Source organism: Trachypithecus francoisi, unplaced genomic scaffold (genome assembly GCF_009764315.1).
Source record: "Trachypithecus francoisi isolate TF-2019V2 unplaced genomic scaffold, Tfra_2.0 Contig01579, whole genome shotgun sequence".
NCBI classification, from domain to species: Eukaryota; Metazoa; Chordata; class Mammalia; order Primates; family Cercopithecidae; genus Trachypithecus; species Trachypithecus francoisi.
The window spans coordinates 21,449,512-21,468,858 of record NW_022681442.1 but is presented as its reverse complement, the minus strand read 5'-3'; the positions used below and the strand labels follow the sequence as shown (position 1 = coordinate 21,468,858).

At 43.4% G+C, this 19,347-nt stretch overlaps 2 protein-coding genes and 1 long non-coding RNA gene across 9 annotated transcripts in view; 1 reads left to right on the top strand and 2 right to left on the bottom strand.

The window, feature by feature from the left end:
* The window catches only part of LOC117067154, a 60,001-nt gene extending 58,469 nt beyond the window's left edge, over positions 1-1,532 (bottom strand). For all 3 annotated transcript variants that reach the window (XR_004430635.1, XR_004430637.1, XR_004430632.1), the window contains exon 1: positions 1,407-1,532. This is a non-coding gene — a long non-coding RNA (uncharacterized LOC117067154). The remainder of the gene's footprint in view (positions 1-1,406) is intronic.
* Positions 1,533-13,221: 11,689 nt separating this feature from the next.
* Positions 13,222-18,590, bottom strand: LOC117064620 (proline-rich protein 2-like). The gene is made up of 4 exons (XM_033178642.1): positions 18,505-18,590; positions 15,845-15,929; positions 15,499-15,706; positions 13,222-13,390 (listed from the first exon to the last, which is right to left on the bottom strand). Exons 1-4 carry the CDS (start codon positions 18,588-18,590, stop codon positions 13,260-13,262), a joined length of 510 nt encoding a protein of 169 aa, XP_033034533.1. The 3' UTR covers positions 13,222-13,259.
* The window catches only part of ADD3 (adducin 3), a 126,995-nt gene continuing 120,893 nt past the window's right edge, over positions 13,246-19,347 (top strand). For 2 of the 5 annotated variants that reach the window (XM_033183296.1, XM_033183228.1), the window contains exon 1: positions 13,246-13,459. The gene's annotated coding sequence lies outside the window, so the exon portion shown is untranslated. Of the gene's footprint in view, positions 13,460-15,234; positions 15,618-19,347 lie in introns of those variants that run through there. The other 3 variants (XM_033183288.1, XM_033183211.1, XM_033183236.1) reach the window with 2 other exon arrangements.

Sequence of the window (19,347 nt, the reverse complement as noted above, 5' to 3'; positions counted from 1 at the left end):
CACTCTTGGATTTCTTAGCTCAGAATCCTGAACCCACATTCGGGTGCATCTGCCATGTAGGATCATTCTCAGGGTATGCACAAGTCAAGTTATCACTGTCAGGTATGTCTAACATTACCTGGATTCAAAACCCAACCACTGCTATTTACCTGCTCTTTGATCTTGGGCAAATTACTTACCCACTCAGTGCCTTAGTTCCACTGTTTCTAAATAGGTATATTAGGGCAATACCTCATGGAGGTGTATTAAATGAAACAATCTACATTAAAAAGCACTTAATATAGTACCTGGCACATAGTGAGTGTTCAGCAAACGTTAGTAATACTATTATGTTTTAATAAGAAGAATGGTGATTTTTCTCCACCCCCATTTGAAATGAAAATGATTGGCCATGCAGAATCAATATTGTTTTATATCCAAATTTTGTTATGTTTAATTTTCACAAATACCAACCACTATTAAAAATAAAAAATATTAACTAGACTGGTTTTTACAACTTGATCTCTATTTATACTGTATATAATGTGCAAGTCATTAGATTTCATTTTTATTACTCTTGTTAAACTATAACATGCTTGTTATCTCTCCCTGGGTGTGGCTTACACCCAGAACTCCTGCTGGCTTTGTTCAGTATGCTTTCTGTTGTGACTTTAGTTTCAGTAATCATTGTGAATGAGACTGTGAGAAACTTGTTCAGAAGATATTGTGCATAAGACATGAGGTAAGTCATTAATTTCTTAGTGTTGTAAAGAGTTATAAGTCTTTTCAAAAATGGGGGAAAGGCCGGGCATGGTGGCTCATGCCTGTAGTCCCAGCACTTTGGGAGGCTGAGGTGGGTGGATCACCTGAGGTTGGGCGTTCAAGACCAGCCAGACCAACATGAAGAAACCCCGTCTCTACTAAAAATACAAAATTAGCTGTATTTTTTTGTATTGGTGGTGGCACATGCCTGTAATCCCAGCTACTAGAGAGGCTGAGGCAGGAGATTCACTTGAACCTGGAAGGTGGAGGTTGTGGTGAGCTGAGATCGTGCGGTTGCACTCCAGCCTGGGCAACAAGAGCAAAACTCCATCTCAAAAAAAAAAAAAAAATGGAGGAAGGAGGAAGGTCAACAAATGGCTAGGATTTAACTCAAATGATTAAAAGGACAGGATGTTCCTCTTTTTCCCCTGGGGCCAGAGAAGGAAATGAGAACTAAATTTAATGTTATGAACTCTCATGTTCATAAATTAATGTCTTAGGTTTATGTGTCCTAGTAATTATGCCCTGCTTTGGAAAGCCTTGCTCTGAAAGTTTAGTCTGAAGGTAGAAATGCAGTTCTGGGAGGGCTTAGTAGAAACTATGAAATAAAAGTGTAGAGAGTTTGCAGCAAGGTATTTAAATCATGTGTAAACTTTCCTTCCTACCTCAGTGGTGGGACTGATGTCAAGCCATGGAACTCTTCACTCTCTTCTGCCTCGATGAATTGTGCTGTTCGGGCTCTGCTATCATACATTTACACTGTAGTGAGAATTTAGGTTAATGTGTTACTACTCCCAGGAAGGATTTGTTTTGAAAGCTTTGCCTCTAATTGTAGATCACAAGGTTTTTATTGCTATGCCATAGATTGTATTTCAAACAACTGAGGTCACTCTAACTTAAGCAAAGCAGGAATTTATTGGAAGAATAAGGCACAGAGCTCACAGAATTGAAGAGAAAGCTGAAGAATCAGGTCTTGTAAAGACGGGAGCTAAGTGGGTTTTATGAGGTCTTTGTAGCAGTATCTAATCTCATTTTCTTCCAGGACCTCCTTTGAGTGGAATTCTGATCTTAAATCTTTGTGTTACTACTCAAGATTCAAATGCTAGGGAGAGATTATCTGTTTGGTTCAGCATGGGGTCAACCCCTATCTCAGAAGAGGGCGGGGTGCCAAGCTGCGGCAATGAGGTGAAAAAAGGCTCCAAAGGAATATTGGGGCACTCTTACTGGAAAAGGGAAGGAGTGCTGTGCAAACAAAAACATACATTGACTATAATCACCAAGTAAAGGAATTTGACAGAACTGTAAATAGGGATACTCTGGAGATATGGTCAGAGAAGGCTGTTGCTGCCCTTGAAATCCCTGCAGTTAGGTAGCCATTTTTCTTCAATGGTGAATCCTTCTGAAGGACCCCTTCACAAGGACAGTCTATAAGTCAAATGAGACAGAAGGGACTCTAGGATTCTTTCGCTGCTGTTCTCCCAAAAGGTTTTAAATCACGCTGTATGATTTGACTATATTTGGGAACTCCATTGAATTCTTAAAGCCATGCTTTGTGGTCTTTTACACAGATGCCACTGAAATGTAGTTTCTAAGGCAAATATTTGAATGAACACTGATACGTCTAAACCACTGCTTTAGCTTGTAGTCCACTGCACACCTACAGTGCTAGCTAAATATGCAGTTTCCAGAGTGCAACACCAGACCTACTACAGAACAGTTTTGATGGGGAGGGGTTAAGATGGGGGCTGATGCTAAACTTTTAACAATCATCTCACCCCAGGTGGTTTTCATGCACACTAAAATTGGAGAACTACTGAACCAGTCTCAACAAATCCCAATATTTATTGGGTATATACTCTGTGACAATCAATGTTCTAGACTCTAGACTGTACTAGGGAATACAACAAGAACAAGATAAAGTTCTTGCTCTTTTGAAGATTCCTATGGGGAGGAAATTAATGATAAATAAGTACAACAAAATTAATTAACAAAATAATTATAGAGTGGAGTTTGTACTCTGAAGAAAGAGGGTAATCTCAAGCTTAGCAGAAGGGCTCACTTTTTTCTGTTATACTACTTCTTCTCAAGTCTTCTCTGTCTCAGATAATGGTACCACCATCCCCCAAGACACTAAGGTCAAAGGCTTTGGAGATCACTCTGGATTGAGTCCTCTCTTTCTCTCCTTTTCTGCACTCACCTCATGTACTCCATCAGCAAGTCTCTAAAATATACGTAAGACCTTTCACTTCTCTTCTCCACAGCTACCCCTGCAACAAGACCCCATTTCCTCTTGTCGGGATGACTTTAATGTCTTCCTAACTAGCTTCCCAGTCCCTAGTCATATCTCTCTAGTGTTCATTCTGCACATAGCAGCCAGGAAATTTCAAAAATGCAAACGAGACTGTAGCCTTCCTTTGCTTAAAACCTTCTGAAAGTCAAACTCCTCACTGTGATCTGCCAGACCCACATGATCCTGCTCCCACCCAGCTCTCCTGTCTGGGGCCTCTCTCCTTCAGTCACCGTGTTCAACCACCATGCCTTTCCCTCAATCCCTCAGTCATACCAAACTTGTTCCCGCCTCAGGAAAAGTTTCTTTGAACTTACCTGTCTCTCCAGCTGCCAACTACAGATCATTCAGGTCTCAGCTCAAATGTCATCTCCTCAAAGACAACTTCTTCATCCATCCTAACTAAAGCAGTAACCCCCTGGCCCCCAGTCATTGTCAATGGCCTATTTTACTTTCTTCTTTGCGTTTAGCATCTGAAATCACCTTATTTATTGATTTGTTTACATGTTAACATCTGTTGTTTTCTCAGTACAATCAAAGCTTCATGAATACAGGGATTTTTGTCCAGTCCATTTTGTTCACTGCTTTGTCTCTACCACCCAGAAGAGTGCCTGGCACATAGCAGGAGTTCAACAAATACTATTGCCTTAATGAGTGAAAATAACTGAGTGAATTAATGGACAGTAACTGGAAGTGGGGCGACTTTAAACAAGCTCTCAGTAAATGAAGGCTGGGTGTTTCAGGGTTTGGAGAGACTATGTACATTCTAAATTTGCCCTACACAAACTCTCTACTCCAGGCAAACAGATTTGTTTGCTGTTCTACCAACACACTTTATATTTTGCTGTCCGTGTTCAATGAAGAGACCTAAGTTATGCATTCATAATGAGCATGACCCTGAGCAAAGCACTGTGGGACCTGTCTCAGAAAGCTCACATACATACACTTCCTCCTGCCACTGCCATCACCTAAAGGCCTCCTCCTCCTCTTTCCTCTATCAAAGTTCTGCTCTTCCGACTCACAGACATCCTCCCTGTTTTCTCCAGCAGGAATTCACCTCTATCGTCCGTGACTCCTTTTGGATTCTCTTATTCCCTGACTCTGGTGTATTATACTTACAAAATATATGCCTTGGGCAAATTATTTAACCTTTCTGAGCCTCAGTTTCCTCATTTGAAAAATAGGATGAATGATACTGATTTAGCGGAACTGATATCATGATTAAATGTATCATAAACTTCAAGCATAGTGCTTGGCACATAATCACTCTTTAAATCGTAGCTATAACAAATATTATTTCTCCTCATTATTGATAAAACTATCATTATATCTTAATAATTATTAAAATAAAAATATTGATAAGGCAGTTATTTATTGAACATTTAGCATTTCCTAGGAGCTTTACATTTATTATGTTATATGAAATAATTCTGCAATCTAGTTGTTTCATATATTTGCGTTTCATTTCCCAGCTAGATGTTGAGGCCATAAGCTGTGTCCTAAGGCTTTTTTTTTTTTTTTTTTTTTTGAGACAGAGTCTCACTGTGACACCAGGCTGGAGTACAATGGTGCGATCTCGGCTCACTGCAACCTCTGCCTCCTGGGTTCAAGCGATTCCCCTTCCTCAGTCTCCCGAGTAGCTGGAATTACAGGTATGCACTATCATGCCCAGCTAATTTTTGTATTTTTAGTAGAGACGGGGTTTCACCATGTTGGCCAGGCTGGTCTTGAACTCCTGACCTCAGGTGATCTGCTCGCCTTGGCCTCCCAAAGTGTTGGGATTACAGGCGTGAGTCACTGCACCTGGCATCTTAAGGTTTTTAAAAATAACCCTTCCACTACCAGACTAGTGTGCTGTTCATAACACACGCTCAAGAACTATCTGCTGTAAATAATAAGATGATTTATAGCTCTGAGAGTTAGTGATTTGCATTATGTCAGAATATAAGCTGGTCTGAAAAATCAGATCAATTCAGTCTGCAATTTTTGTGTGAAAACTTGGGTTTGGATCTGTCAGCTGCTTAAATAGTGTGCTGATGCAACCTGTCCCTTCCATTCATTCATTCAGCAAGTACTTTTGAGCACCAACTATGTGCCACACTCTGTTATGAGCAACCAGTAAAGGCTTCTAAAATAGGGAAATTATGACATTTATTTGTCAATATTTTAGTTGTGTTTATAAACTCCACTTTTGCAGTTGCTTACTCTTCCCAAGAAACTGGCTCATATTTTAGAATCTAAGCACTTAGAGAATGTACATAACATACAGCATGATGAACTGTTAGGCTCTGGAGTCAGAGAGCCTGGGTTCGAACCCCAGCAGTGTTAAATCTATGCTTTGAGATCCTGGGCAAGTTACTTATCCTCGCCAAGGCTCAGTTCCTTAGTCTGTACAATGAAGATAATAATACAGTAGTATCTACCTTTAAGGGTTATTGTAGGTATGAGATGAAATAACACATATAGCCGGGCGCGGTGGCTCACGCCTGTAATGCCAGCACTTTGGGAGGCCGAGATGGGCGGATCACGAGGTCAGGAGATCGAGACCATCCTGGCTAACACAGTGAAACTCCGTCTCTACTAAAAATACAAAAAAAATTAGCCAGGTGTAGTGGCGGGCGCCTTTAGTCCCAGCTACACGGGAGGCTAAGGCAGGAGAATGGCGTGAACCCGGGAGGCGGAGCTTGCAGTGAGCCGAGATTGCACCACTGCACTCCAGCCTGGGCCTGGGTGACAGAGCGAGACTCCGTCTCAAAAAAAAAAAAAAAAGGAAATAACACATATAGGACATTCAGTACTGGTATGTTTTAAGAACTCAAAATTTTAGCTATCATTAAATTACTAGTTCACATCACTTTACCAAACATACTAAGAACATTAGACAAGAAGAATGCACCTGGAAACTAATTTTTGAACAAGGAGCGAGAGAATAAACAAATATTTAAATTCCATACAGTGTCAGGCATTAGAAGCTCTCCATATGTTACATCATTTAATCCTCACAACAATGTCAAACAGGTATTATCTTACAGATTAAGATACCAGGGGCTGGGTATGTTGGCTCACACCTGTAGTCCCAGCACTTTGGGAAGCCAAGGTGGGTGGGTCACTTGAGCCCAGTAGTTCAAGACAAGCCTGGGTAACATGGCAAAACCCTGTCTCTACAAAAAACACAAAAGTTAGTCAGGCATAGTGATCCACACCTGTAGTCCCAGCTACCAGGAAGGCTGAGGTGGGAGGATCGCTTGAGCCTGGAAGATTGAAGCTGTGGTGAGCTGAAATCACACCACTGCACTCCAGCCTGGGAGACAGAGTAAGATCCTGTCTCAGGAAAAAAAAAAAAAAAAAAAAGAAAAAAGATACTAGGACTCAGAGAGGTTAAATATTTTGCACACATTTATGCAGCAGAAAAGGTGTAGCCAGTTTTGTCCTTATCTGAATCTCTTCACATAATGAAAAGGGGGCCATCCACATTTCACTCATGTCTCTGAAATTCTGTCTACACAGTGCATTGTTTCTATAGGATAGCTGTGATCAAACTGGTGGTACATGAGAATCACTTGGGGTGCTTAAAAAGTCCTCAATCCTCTTCTTTATTCAGAGATTAAAAAAAAAAGTCTCAATCCAGGGACTCATCCTAAAATACTTAATGCAGTAAATTTGGAGTAGAGCCTGTGAATCAGTATTTTAGGAAACACTCCAAATGGTTCTAGTGGAGGTAGTTCTTGATTACTTTCTAGAAATACTGTCATAAGGAGTAAAACACCTGGTTTTAAGATAATGTAATATACCAGAGATTCGTAGCTGAAGTGTGAAGGCATATGACCATGTGATGAAAAGATGTATGTGCAACTAATGTATTTTAGGTTTCACATAGCAATTGCATTCTTTGCATTCATTTTAAAGTTTTTCTACATAGAAACCTAGTGATTCTTGGCTGGGTGTGGTGGCTTACCCCTATAATCCCAGCACTTTGGGAGGCTGAGGCAGGCAGATAGTCTGAGGCCAGGAGTTCAAGACCACCCTGGCCAACATGGTGAAACCTCATCTCTACTAAAAATACAAAAACTATCCAGGCATGGTGGCAGGCACCTGTAATCCCAGCTACTCAGGAGGCTGAGGCAGGAGAAATGCTTGAATCCAGAAGGCGGAGGTCACAGTAAGACTCTGTCTCAAACGCAAAAAGAAACTAGTGACTTTTTTTTTTTTCTGAGACGGAGTCTCACTCTGTCACCCAGGCTGGAGTGCAGTGGCACAATCTCGGCTCACTGCAAGCTCCGCCTCTGGGGTTCACACCATTCACCTGCCTCAGCCTCCCGAGTAGCTGGGACTACAGGCGCCCGCCACTGCACCCGGCTGATTTTTTGTATTTTTAGTAGAGACGGGGTTTCACCGTGTTAGCCAGGATGGTCTTGATCTCCTGACCTCGTGATCTGCCCACCTTGGCCTCCCAAAGTGCTGGGATTACAGGCGTGAGCCACCGCGCCCAGCCGGAAACTAGTGACTCTTAAGTTGAGTTCATGTGAGTTTTTATGTCCTATATATGAGTGGGCCTACCATTAGGAGTTTCTTATTTGTAGCAGTTGTTCGCATATTTATTTAGCCACGATGATTTTAAGTTACCAAATAGAAAATGAATAAATGAGAATAAACACTTAAAAAAAAGAGGACTTTAAAGGGTGGTATTTCATTAAAGTTTCAGAAATTTATCAGGCTTGATTACTTAAACAGTTATATAAAGATCTTTCAGATATTTAGCTGAGGTTAATTCCTTTAAAATAAACCATATAGGTCACATAGTACCAACAAAATATGTTGATGAATCCTTGAATATTGCCCTGATTATATCTCCTTGGGGAATGAAGAACTCATTAGCATGAATTCCATGTCAGTCCTCCCTGCCTTGTTCCCCAAGTACTTTCCAGATTGGCTTGGCATAAAAGGGTGATCAAAATGTATGTAGCATGGCCAAGTTTCAAATGAATGGCTCATCTAACTCCACTGATTAAATACATAACATTACGTAGTTTGAAAAGGCTATTGTGCTTCATTAAGTTTACTTTTCTGTCTGAGAGCTTTAAAAAGGTAAATTTTGAGGGGTGGGATAGGGAGAGGATTCTATAAATTCTTGGCTCTTCATATTCAAATGGCATATGCCTATTTCCCAACCCAAGGGAAAATCCTCAAAGCTGAGTAGTTGTTAACTTGGTAACAGTAAGGGGGTGTGTGTGTGTGTATGTGTGTGTGTGTCTGTGTGTGTGTTTAGAAAGAGGAAGAGAGAAAGATAAACCTGTTTGCTTTCTGAAACAAGTAGTAAAACAGGTTGTTTAGGGTAAAGTCCCTTGAACTAGATAATTGATTTTAAATACATTTGCCTATAATACTACTTTATATTTACATAGTGCTTTGAAAAGTTCAAAGCATTTTTACATTTATTATCTCATTTGAACTTCATAACAACCCTATGAAATAGGTACAGCAGGTATTATAATCCACCACCGCCACCACTTAAAAGATAGCTAAACTGAGACACAAGCATGTCGAGAAACTTGTTTAAGGTCACATAACCAGTTGGTGTTACATCTAGAACTGGAACACCAGAATTTTGAAACTGAAGCCTGTGTTTTCTTGGCAGAAAGTGCCTCTGCTACTGCTTGATCTACGCAGAGTTCCTGTTGAGATTTGTGGCTACAATTTAATTGGAGAATACAAATCAGGCATGTCTAAAGAGCTCTACAGAAAAGAGATTGTTTCTTTTAGATCATGACTGTGTTAGGAAAGGGAGGTAGAGAATGGAGTCAGTTGTTTTGGACAATGCAAATTAAAAACAAACAAAAACACTTTGTAATCAGTTTCTGGATATGTTGGGAGCAATTCATTCATTAAATTGTGTATTCATTTTTTAAAGTATCTATTAAGTGCCTTTATATAAGAGACTGCGAAGCACTTTGGGAAGAAGTAAAGAAATGCATTCAATTTGCGGGGAGGGGGTGTGGGGGAATGCTTTGAATTATACAAATAATCACTGTTTTATTCATTGTTCAATACCACCTGGTAGATGAAATAAAAAGCCCTCCTTGCAGAGAAGCAAGGAAAACAAAAACAGATGAAGGAAACTGGGCAACTAATTTCTTTTAATTCTCTCCCTGTCGGAGGCATTAAAAAAAAAAAAAAATTGAGGCTGGGTGCGGTGGTTCACGCCTGTAATCCCAGCACTTTGGGAGGCCGAGGCAGGCGGATCACAAGGTCAGGAGATCGAGACCATCCTGGCTTACACGGTGAAACCCTGTCTCTACTAAAAATACCTAAAATTAGCTGGGCGTGGTGACATGTGCCTGTAGTCCCAGCTACTCGAGAGGTTGAGGCAGGAGAATTGCTTGAACCCAGCAGGCAGAGATTGCAGTGAGCCGACATCGTGCCACTGCACTCCAGCCTGGGCAACAGAGCGAGACTAAAAAAATAAAAAAATAAAAAAAACCAAGGTGATAAAGTTCCTGCCAGGTACACAAAAAACCAAGTTTGCTGTGTCATACAACATAATACAGATTTTTTTTTTTTTGAGACGGAATCTCGCTCTGTCGCCCAAGCTGGAGTGCAGTGGCTGGATCTCAGCTCACTGCAAGCTCTGCCTCCCGGGTTCACACCATTCTCCTGCCTCAGCCTCCCGAGTAGCTGGGACTACAGGTGCCCGCCACCACGCCCGGTAGTTTTTTGTATTTTTTTTTTTTTTTTTTTTTTTTTTTTTTTTTGAGACGGAGTCTTGCTCTGCCACCCAGGCTGGAGTGCAGTGGCCGGCTCTCAGCTCACTGCAAGCTCCGCCTCCCGGGTTCACGCCATTCTCCTGTCTCAGCCTCCCGAGTAGCTGGGACTACAGGCGCCCGCCTCGTCGCCCGGCTAGTTTTTTGTATTTTTTAGTAGAGACGGGGTTTCACCGTATTAGCCAGGATGGTCTCGATCTCCTGACCTCGTGATCCGCCCGTCTCGGCCTCCCAAAGTGCTGGGATTACAGGCTTGAGCCACCGCGCCCGGCGTTTTTTGTATTTTTTAGTAGAGACGGGGTTTCACCGTGTTAGCCAGGATGGTCTCGATCTCCTGACCTCGTGATCCGCCCGTCTCGGCCTCCCAAAGTGCTGGGATTACAGGCTTGCGCCACCGCGCCCGGCCCATAATACAGATTTTTAACTCTAATGCTTCCTTGAAACTAGGTAGACTGGGTTTAGGTTAGGGTTAGTACCAGGCTCTTTACCAGGCATACTGAGTGAAGATTTAAGGGAAAAACGTTAGTGTCTAGCCCAAAGTTTTCAATATCCAGAAAGCATCTCTAAAGACTAGAAATAAGTCTCTACAATACTTTCCCCTGCCTGACTCCAAAAATGAAGCTTTCCTCTTGGCAGGCATGCTTGCAGATGTAGACAACGGAAACAGAGGCACCCATGGTTGCAAGGAAACGACCGCCAGAGTAGCTGAAGGCCCTGTCATTTGAATAGAAGACAAGCATGAGTTTGCTAACGGGTTATCGGTTTCCCCAAAGGTCATTTTTTTTTTCTCAACATCCCCCTGGACAGCTTTCTTCACTTTCTAATACAAACATCTCCAAATTTGAAGGCAAAATTCGCTCATACTTACATTATAAGTAGTTGTTTGATATATTCCTTTAGTTTATACGTACGTAAATAGTATCATTGAACCAACTTGTTGTTTTGTTTTTTGAGACAGAGTCTTGCTCTGTTGCCCAGGCTGGAGTGCAGTGGTACAATCTTGGCTCACTGCAACCTCTGCCTCCCAGGTTCAAGTGATTCTCCTGCCTCAACCTCCCAAGTATCTGGGATTACAGGCACCTACTACTACGCCCAGCTAATTTTTGTATTTTTGGTAGAGATGGGATTTCACCACGTTGGCCAGACTGGTCTCGAACTCCTGACCTCAAGTGATCGGTCTGTGTCAGCCTCCCAAAATGCTGGGATTACAGGTGTGAGCCACCGCGCCTGACCTGAAACTACTTGTTTTTATTGTGACAGGTCCTGCTCAGTCCCCAGAGTGGGTATATGAAACTGTGTATGTTCATGCGTAGTTTATTTGCCTTCTGTGTGTGAAGAGTGGAGACTCATAATTAATTCTAGTTCTGTCCCTAACACTGTCCCCATTTTGTTTCTCCAGGTTTCCATGTTTTCTGCATGTAAAATGACAGGGTTGGAGTAGGTAAGCTCTAAAATCTGTTTTACCTCTACCATCCTACAAATGCTACAGTTTAAAAATATGTTTTAGTTATTGCTTAACATACATTATAGTACTTCAGTCACTTGGTATCCTTAACAATATATTAGGGTCCTACTTCAGGGAAATTGGTCAAGTTGGATACAAAATCATAATCAGATAAAATTAAGTTGATTTACTTTACAAAATAAATTGCCAAAATATTTCAGAATAGTGGCAAGTAACATACTCTGGTTAAGCATTTAAAATAAAGATTTGGCCGGGCGCGGTGGCTCAAGCCTGTAATCCCAGCACTTTGGGAGGCCGAGACGGGCGGATCACGAGGTCAGGAGATCGAGACCACCCTGACTAATGCGGTGAAACCCCGTCTCTACTAAAGAATACAAAAAACTAGCCGGGCGACGAGGCGGGCGCCTGTAGTCCCAGCTACTCCGGAGGCTGAGGCAGGAGAATGGCGTAAACCCGGGAGGCGGAGCTTGCAGTGAGCTGAGATCCGGCCACCGCACTCCAACCTGAGTGACAGAGCCAGACTCCGTCTCAAAAAAAAATAAATAAATAAATAAATAAAGATTTACTTTTAATCCACATTTTCAGAAAAAGTAATTTAGAGCGAGACATACATTCATGACAAAAATATAAACATATGAATGTCATAAAATCATACTATTTTGGAATGCTAAAAGACCCTGGGAAATTCTTTTGTATTTTTTTTTTGAGACAGGGTCTTCCTCTGTTGCCAGGCTGGAGTGCAGTGGTATGACCTTGGCTTACTGCAACCTCCACCTCCTGGGTTCAAGCGATTCTCCTGCTTCAGCCTCCCAAGTAGCTGGGACTACAGGCGCACACCACCATGCCCGGCTAATTTTTGTTTTTTTAGTAGAGACAGGGTTTCACTATGTTGGCCAGGATGGTCTCTATCTCTTGACCTCGTGACCCACCTGCCTCAGCCTCCCAAAGTGCTGGGATTACAGGCGTGAGCCACCATGCCTAGCCAGACCCTGGAAAATTTCAATCCAACTTCCTCCCTTTACAAAACAGGGAACTAAGAACCAAATAAGGTTATTTACTTGTTCAAGATCACAAGAGTACATAATTAACAAAAGCTGTGCAAAGAAAATCAATGGCAGAATATTTTCTGTATTTTTTTCTATTCATATTTTGAGATCACACCACTTCATTTACTTAGAAAAAAACATAGCTGGTCAGTGCTTAAATCAAGTAATATTATAAAGAAAAAATGTAAGGTTACAATGCAGATTCTCATATGGACACGACACATTTTAATAGTGTAAATAGTAGATTCATATGCGCTTAGAGTCAGTCAATCCACTTGTGTTTCTTAATTTTGCTGACTTTTGAATTGCCACTGAAATAGCACAATACTGTGCTATTATCCAAAAATTATTTTAGATATATTTTGTTTTTTCAATATGTAATACTGTAATTTTTATAACACATGAGCACATATTGAAATCTGTCAATAATATATTTTCTAATACTGGTATTCACTGAAGTTCCAAGTATGCTTATAGGTAGGACTTGAATCCATTGCTTCTAGTCACATAAACAAGTTTTACTTCATTTTTCTTTTTATTCTTGTATTAAATACTAAATAACTTTCCTTTATGTAGTTATTATTTTAGTACAATTATTGGAAATTAAATATTAGCACAAATTACTAATCAGTTTCAAGGCATACAACTTTATTTTGCCATTAACCCCAATGTTTGAAATTAGCAGGGCTCTTTAAAACTGGTGTTTCTAACATTTCATTGACTTACACTAAAATCACTGCCTCCATTCCTCAATCACCCAGTTATTTTTAATCTTGACCTCCCACAGCTGTACTGATTTACTCAGTCCACAAAACTCTCTGATTCCACCCTCTCTGCCTCTTATGAAGCAATACTAGACAGGAAAAACAAAACCCATTCCTTTAAGAAAGATTCCGCCTCCTCTCTTATAAGCAAGCGCCTAATGGTAATTGTAGAGTCTACTAAGTCAAACACTTTACTACTCAGCATTGAGAGAAGCTGCTGCTGCTAATGCTGCTGTTGCTGTTGTTGCTGCTGCCGCCGCCGCCGCCGCTGCTGCTGCTGTTGGTCTGAGGCTGCAGTGGGTTTCTGTGCAGCATTGCAGAATCCACACCTAGAGAACAGAAGACACAGACACGTAGTCTACTACCCTGGTTAGAAGGAAGCTTTGGATCTTCGGTGGGTAAGGAGATCTATCTATTTTGTCCAGAAACTGTTAGAAAAGGAATGATCATGGAAAAGACTGTTCATCAGACATGCTTAAAATGGATTATGTTAATTTGTCTTCCTTTGGTGGTGGTGGGGGTGTCTAGATTTGTGACTAGCAAAATATAGTGGGGACTATATTCTGATAGGTACCCTTAGGATACTTTTTTTGCTGTTCATAAAAAGGCTAACCTTGATGCATGCAAAGCTTTTCATATATATATATATTTTTTGCTTTTTAAATGCAAGAAAATATCCAGCCACTCCCAATATCTCTCTCAAATACTGCAGATATTTTTAAATGCCAAATAATATGTCAGGCTGAGCATTTTCTAAACAATTTTCTCCCCCAAACTAGGAAGACTTCCCCACGATTCGTTAAGAGTATTTGAAAATAATAAGGCATGGTTGGGTTTTTGAGCAAACGGGAGATGGTGGTAGACTAAAATTTCTACAGCCTTAGTCCAGCGGAGAGAGAAAACGATAAATACATCACCGTTTGTGCCAAGACAAGATTCATTTTCCACACTTCGTATGTGGGAAGAGGAAACTACATTTTAATTAGCACATTTTTAGGGAGGAGGGAGGGGATGAAGATGAGGGGGATGGCGTGAGGTATTTGAGGGGGACGAGTCTGCAGATGAGGAAAGGAAATGAAGTGGATTGTCGCCAGTGCCTTGGAAACGAAGGGAGATAAGGGTGGGGAATGAAGTTTGCTGTGTGTGTTAGGGTGGGGTTGGCCCAAGGGACCGTGAATCACTAGAATGGCGCTCGGAGGGGTGTGCTTGCAAGTGTACTGGTGCAGGAGGGACGTGGAAGTCGTGGGTGGCAGAGAAAAGTGTGCACCGCTGGGAGGTCTATTTCGAGAATAGGTTGAGGTGAGAAACATGGCTGGGCGACGGGGGTGGGCGGCCCGGTGTCACCTGTGGATGGATCCACAGCCCTGCAATTGCGTGTTGCAAAGTTTGCCCGGCCCCGCATTCATTCTGAAGGCTCTTGGCGATGCCTCGACTTCTCGTCTCAAAGAAGTGAGCTCTCATAAGGTTCAGAGGCCGGGAACCCAAGTGGGAGTGAAGACTCTTGAGGGGTCGAAATGGAGCAGAAGCGAGAGCCCCTGCCCTCCCCCCGTGTGGAGGTGAAGCAGGGGTTGTGGGGACTAGGCGCCCGCGAAGGCAGCTGTGCTGAGAGCAAAGTCCAGGCCCCACGGGGGGCGTGCGGAGGTTGAACCTTTGCAGTGGCCTTCCCCTAAAGCCCCAGCAGCCAGTGTGGGCGGCCGAGGCTGACTCAAAGCGGCGGCTCAGCCTCGGGAGTAGGAGTGGGGGGCTCGCTTATTTAAGGCGGGAGACATTTCCGAGGCGCCCCTCCTCCCCTTCGCGGTCGGATTTCTGTCGGGGTCGTTTCCCCCTCTGGCCCTCCGGGGACGCCGTGGATTCGAGCTGCACAGCCGGAGGAGGACGTTGAAGAGGCGCCAGGCAGCCGCCCCGAACCAGGCCCTCCCGACTGCCGGGCCTGCAGGGCCCCACCGCCGCGGCTTCACGGACTTAGCGCTTGAGGGAGCGGAGGGAGCTGCGGGGGCGGGGCCAAGGCTGTCGAGGGGCGCTCGGGGCGGGGCCAGAGAGTGCTCGGGGCTGCCAGAGGAGCAGCCTTGAGGAGGCGGGGCCGGGACGCTACGGCGTCCAAGAGGCGGGGCCAGAGGCGTCGGGGGCTGCGAGGGGCGGGCCTTGGGGGCGTGACCGGGGAGGGTACTTGGGGAGCTAGGGGCGGGGCGTGGGGGCGGGACCAAGGGACGCTCGAGGGGGCGCTCGGCTAGTCCCGCCAGAGCGCCAGCCGCCAGCCCGTAACGGTCGCCAGTGTGAGGGGCGGGAGGGAAAGAAGAGGGGTTTAAATTAGATTTTTTTTAAAACACAGAGCGAGAGCTAGACGCGTCGGCATCCCAGGTGTCGCCGCTTCCTGCTGCACAGGGCTAGGCGTCCAGGTCCCTCCCTCCTCAAGCCCCCTCCCCTTCTCCCGCCCTACCCTTTGGGGCTCTGCGGCGCTTAAGAGGAGGCGGCAGCGGCGGATCTGGCGGCTGCTGCAGCCCGGGCGGCTGCGGAGAAGGAGGGAGGGGAAACACAAAGCCGGCTGCGCGCTGCGAGGTAATCCTGCGGGGAGAGGAGGCGCCGTTGTCCCGCCTCTCCTCCAGGCCGGGACGCGGGCACCCGCGCGGGGGCTGGCAGCGGGGACGCTACCGGGGGTCGCGCGGGGGTGGGTAGCGGCGGCTGGCGGGGCCGAGGGGACCTCTCATTGGCTGTCCCTGCGGCCTCAGGTGAACCCTTTTCCGGGGTGGGAGTGGGGACCTCCGACAGGCCGGCGGGGAGCGTACCTGCGGGGGAGGGTCTGGGGGCGGCGGTGCGCGGCCTGCGGCGCCGCTGGGTGGGCCCGACGCTTTGCGCGTCCTCTGGTTTTTCCTAGGAAGGCGGGAGTGCTAAAATCAGATGCTAGCTGATAGCTTAGGTGACCCCCGGGGACCTTAAGCCCTGAAGGTGCACTCCAGGGGAGTGCGAGGTTCCTGCGCTTGGAAAAGGTGGAGGAAAGAGAGAATGTTGGTTTTAGTTTTTTTTCTCCTCATTAAAAACAAACAACTTCTGTTACAAGTTGAAAGTGTTCAGTCACCTTTCTCCTGTAATCCGCTTCCCCACCCCCCGACACCGACATACATACACACGAACACGCCACCCCTACAAACGTATACATGTTAGGTTGAGCTTCCTGCTAGGGGTGACAAGCAAAGTTGGCAGCAGGTCTGGTGTGCCGGTGTTTGGGGCACGTCCAGCCTGTTTGGAGGTATACTATTATAGCTCAGGCAAGACCACAGACAGGTAGCATAATCTGGGCCTCTTAAAATGGCAAGAACGGCCTCAGGTGAACTTTTTTGTTGCAGAGATTTAATTGCAAGTAGGTGCCCGTTGAAAATGGGAGCGCAAGGAAAACCACTAATTTCCTTGGCACATGTGCTGTTGCAATTAACCTGGTAGAGTGTTAAGGAATTTAACTTAACCAAGAGGCTTTGAGGGAGGATTATATGCAAGTTTGGGGAAGGAATTGATAAGATTCTGGGGTATGGGACTAGCTACATACACGTGCGTGCACGTTTACGTTGAATTATGTAGCATTTTAGATTTAGCAGTGTTAAATGGTAGCTTTTCTTGGAATGGCTTCTGACTGCATAGTGCCGGATACGTTCCTAATTTTGGCTTCAGAAGACTCTTAGAGTGTTTTTAAAGATTAAAAAAATAAGAGTACAGTGCAATTTGGCGTTTTTAAGTTACATATTTGACTGTTAAAAATATTTGTGTAATTAAGTTATGCGACCAACGCATTAACTTAACCCTATAAATACTTGCTCCCATGGCTGTTTGTTGGTTACCTGCTAGAGGTGGAACTCGAACAATGTAAAATTTATAGGGTTAAGTTACTTAACCCTATAAATAACTGGAACATTATAAATGGAGCATTTGTAGAAAGTTTTTATATCGAAGTCTCCATTATATTGTACTTGCATTATAACTCATTTTCCTTTGCTTAAATGGAGCAGATTAACTTTATGGAAGGAGGACCAGGATAAAATAAAGGCCGCTACATTTAACTCCATCTTTCTGAAGAGTTCAGTCTGTGCTAACACTTAAGGTGCTCAGAAGTGCTGGCATCTTCTTAATAGTTTTTAAAGAAGAAATGGGTGTATCTATTTTGAATGTTAAACATAATTTGAAGGAGTTTTTAGTTGGTTATGAGACATTCAATATATTGCTACATTTTACGTATATGATATCAGGAAATGTTTGGTAAACATTTGACATAGTTGATCATATGACACTTGGGAAATAGTTTGCATTGATAGAAGGACTGTATTTTCAGAATGTAAGTTTCAAGCATTGACTGAAAGGGAGAAAATTATACACTTTGCTGTCTCACCCCTTTTTTCAGTATTATGCTGGGATGAATGTGAATTCTGCTCAATTATATTTAAAGTGTAGATCTGGTCTTTGTAAAAGCGGAATGTCTTTTGAGACCAAGAGAACATCAGCAACAGCCCGACTCCTAAACACAATCCTAAAACCTAGATACAGGGTGGTGCCCCACTTCTGAGGTTTTGAGACTTCCTGGAGTCGTCCTATCATGTCTGAGTGTTTTTGTCACATGTAAGCCTACAGGTGGTTAGCTGGTTAATCTCTCCCGTTTCAAAGCAGTTGGTTAGCAGTACTGGGCGGCATGTATGCATGTCATCAGAGTATAAGAAGTGTTTGAGGGAAGAAATCACATAAAAGCATAGAAACCCCGCTCTGAACAAACTGTGTAGTGTGTTGGGGAACAGTCACATCAAAACTTTAGCTTAACTGAGTTGTTATGTGTAAAGTACTTAGAATAAGGTTTGTACTCAGTGCTTTATGTGTTTATCATTATCAGTATATAAAGTGACATATCTTTCTGAAGGCTGTTATATCATGCTATCCAGCATGTGAAGACTCAGCAGATGTTTGTGATAGCCAATATTTGTTTGCCTAACCTCTGTGCCAGGCACTAAGAGTTTTGTATGATTTAATTTACTTAGTCCTTCCAGCAACCCAGTGACTAAACAGAGGGATGGAGAGGTTAAGTATCTTCCCAAGGTGTAGTGATATCAGGTGACACAGGTTGGTTCTGAACCCAGAGTCTGGCCCAAGAGTGAGCCCATGTAACCACTGCCCCTTGTTGCTATTGAGCTCATGGAAGTTATTGCAAACCAATGAGAAGTCTTCATAGTATTCACAAGACTATCAGATGCTCTTGTCTTGTTTAACCACATCCTCTGGTATTAATACCACCAAGTTGTACTTAAATCTAAAGAGTGATGGTTAACCTGCATTAAATACAGTCACCTTTTGACGTTGAAAGAGTATTCTCTTTTGATACATGACATGTGTTTAGGGTGCTAGAGTTTGTGCTAGAGTATGCTATCTTTCCAATTACTAAAGATACTGGTCTTTTTTTTTTTTTAAAGCTTACCAGCTATGTAGGGCCCCAGGTGGCCCAGAGGGCACTAATTCCTGTTGGAGATTCCAGTTCTGCAGTAAATCAGTAAACCTTATCATCCTTCTGATTACCAACATCATATCAACCTGAGATAAATTTTAACTTAAGTTTGTTCTAAATACCACCTGAGTTGCTTCCTAAAATGAACCGTAAATGGAAAGATTTAACTTGTGGCTTATACTTTCATTCACATTCCCCAAGGAACTGTGTGTTGCTGCTTCACCATTGTAGGTGATATGTCAAACAAATTAATTATAAACTAAATTAGGAGCTGTTTTAAGTAATGTTTAGAATCATTGTAGGTAGATGATATGTCCTTTGACAACTTAGTGCAATGTAATGTTAGGAAAAAAATGCCGGGCGCGGTGGCCCACGCCTGTAATCCCAGCACTTTGGGAGGCCAAGGCGGGCGGATCACGAGGTCAGGAGATCGAGACCATCCTGGCTAACACGGTGAAACCCTGTCTCTACTAAAAATACAAAAAATTAGCTGGGCGTGGTGGCGGGCGCCTGTAGTCCCAGCTACTTGGGAGACTGAGGCAGGAGAATGGCGTGAACCCGTGAACCCGGGAGGCGGAGCTTGCAGTGAGCTGAGATCACGCCACTGCACTCCAGCCTGGGTGACAGAGCAAGACTCCGTCTCAAAAAAAAAAAAAAAAGCAAAACAAAAAACAAGCATGCATTGAATTGAGAAAGTGCAAGCTTTATTGAAGACACAGGTTACTAATCTGTTTCTCACACTAAACACAGTTTTTGTTATAATTAGTGCTTTTCAGAGTCCTTTGAAAATATTAAATATGTAGAGCTTGAATTTTT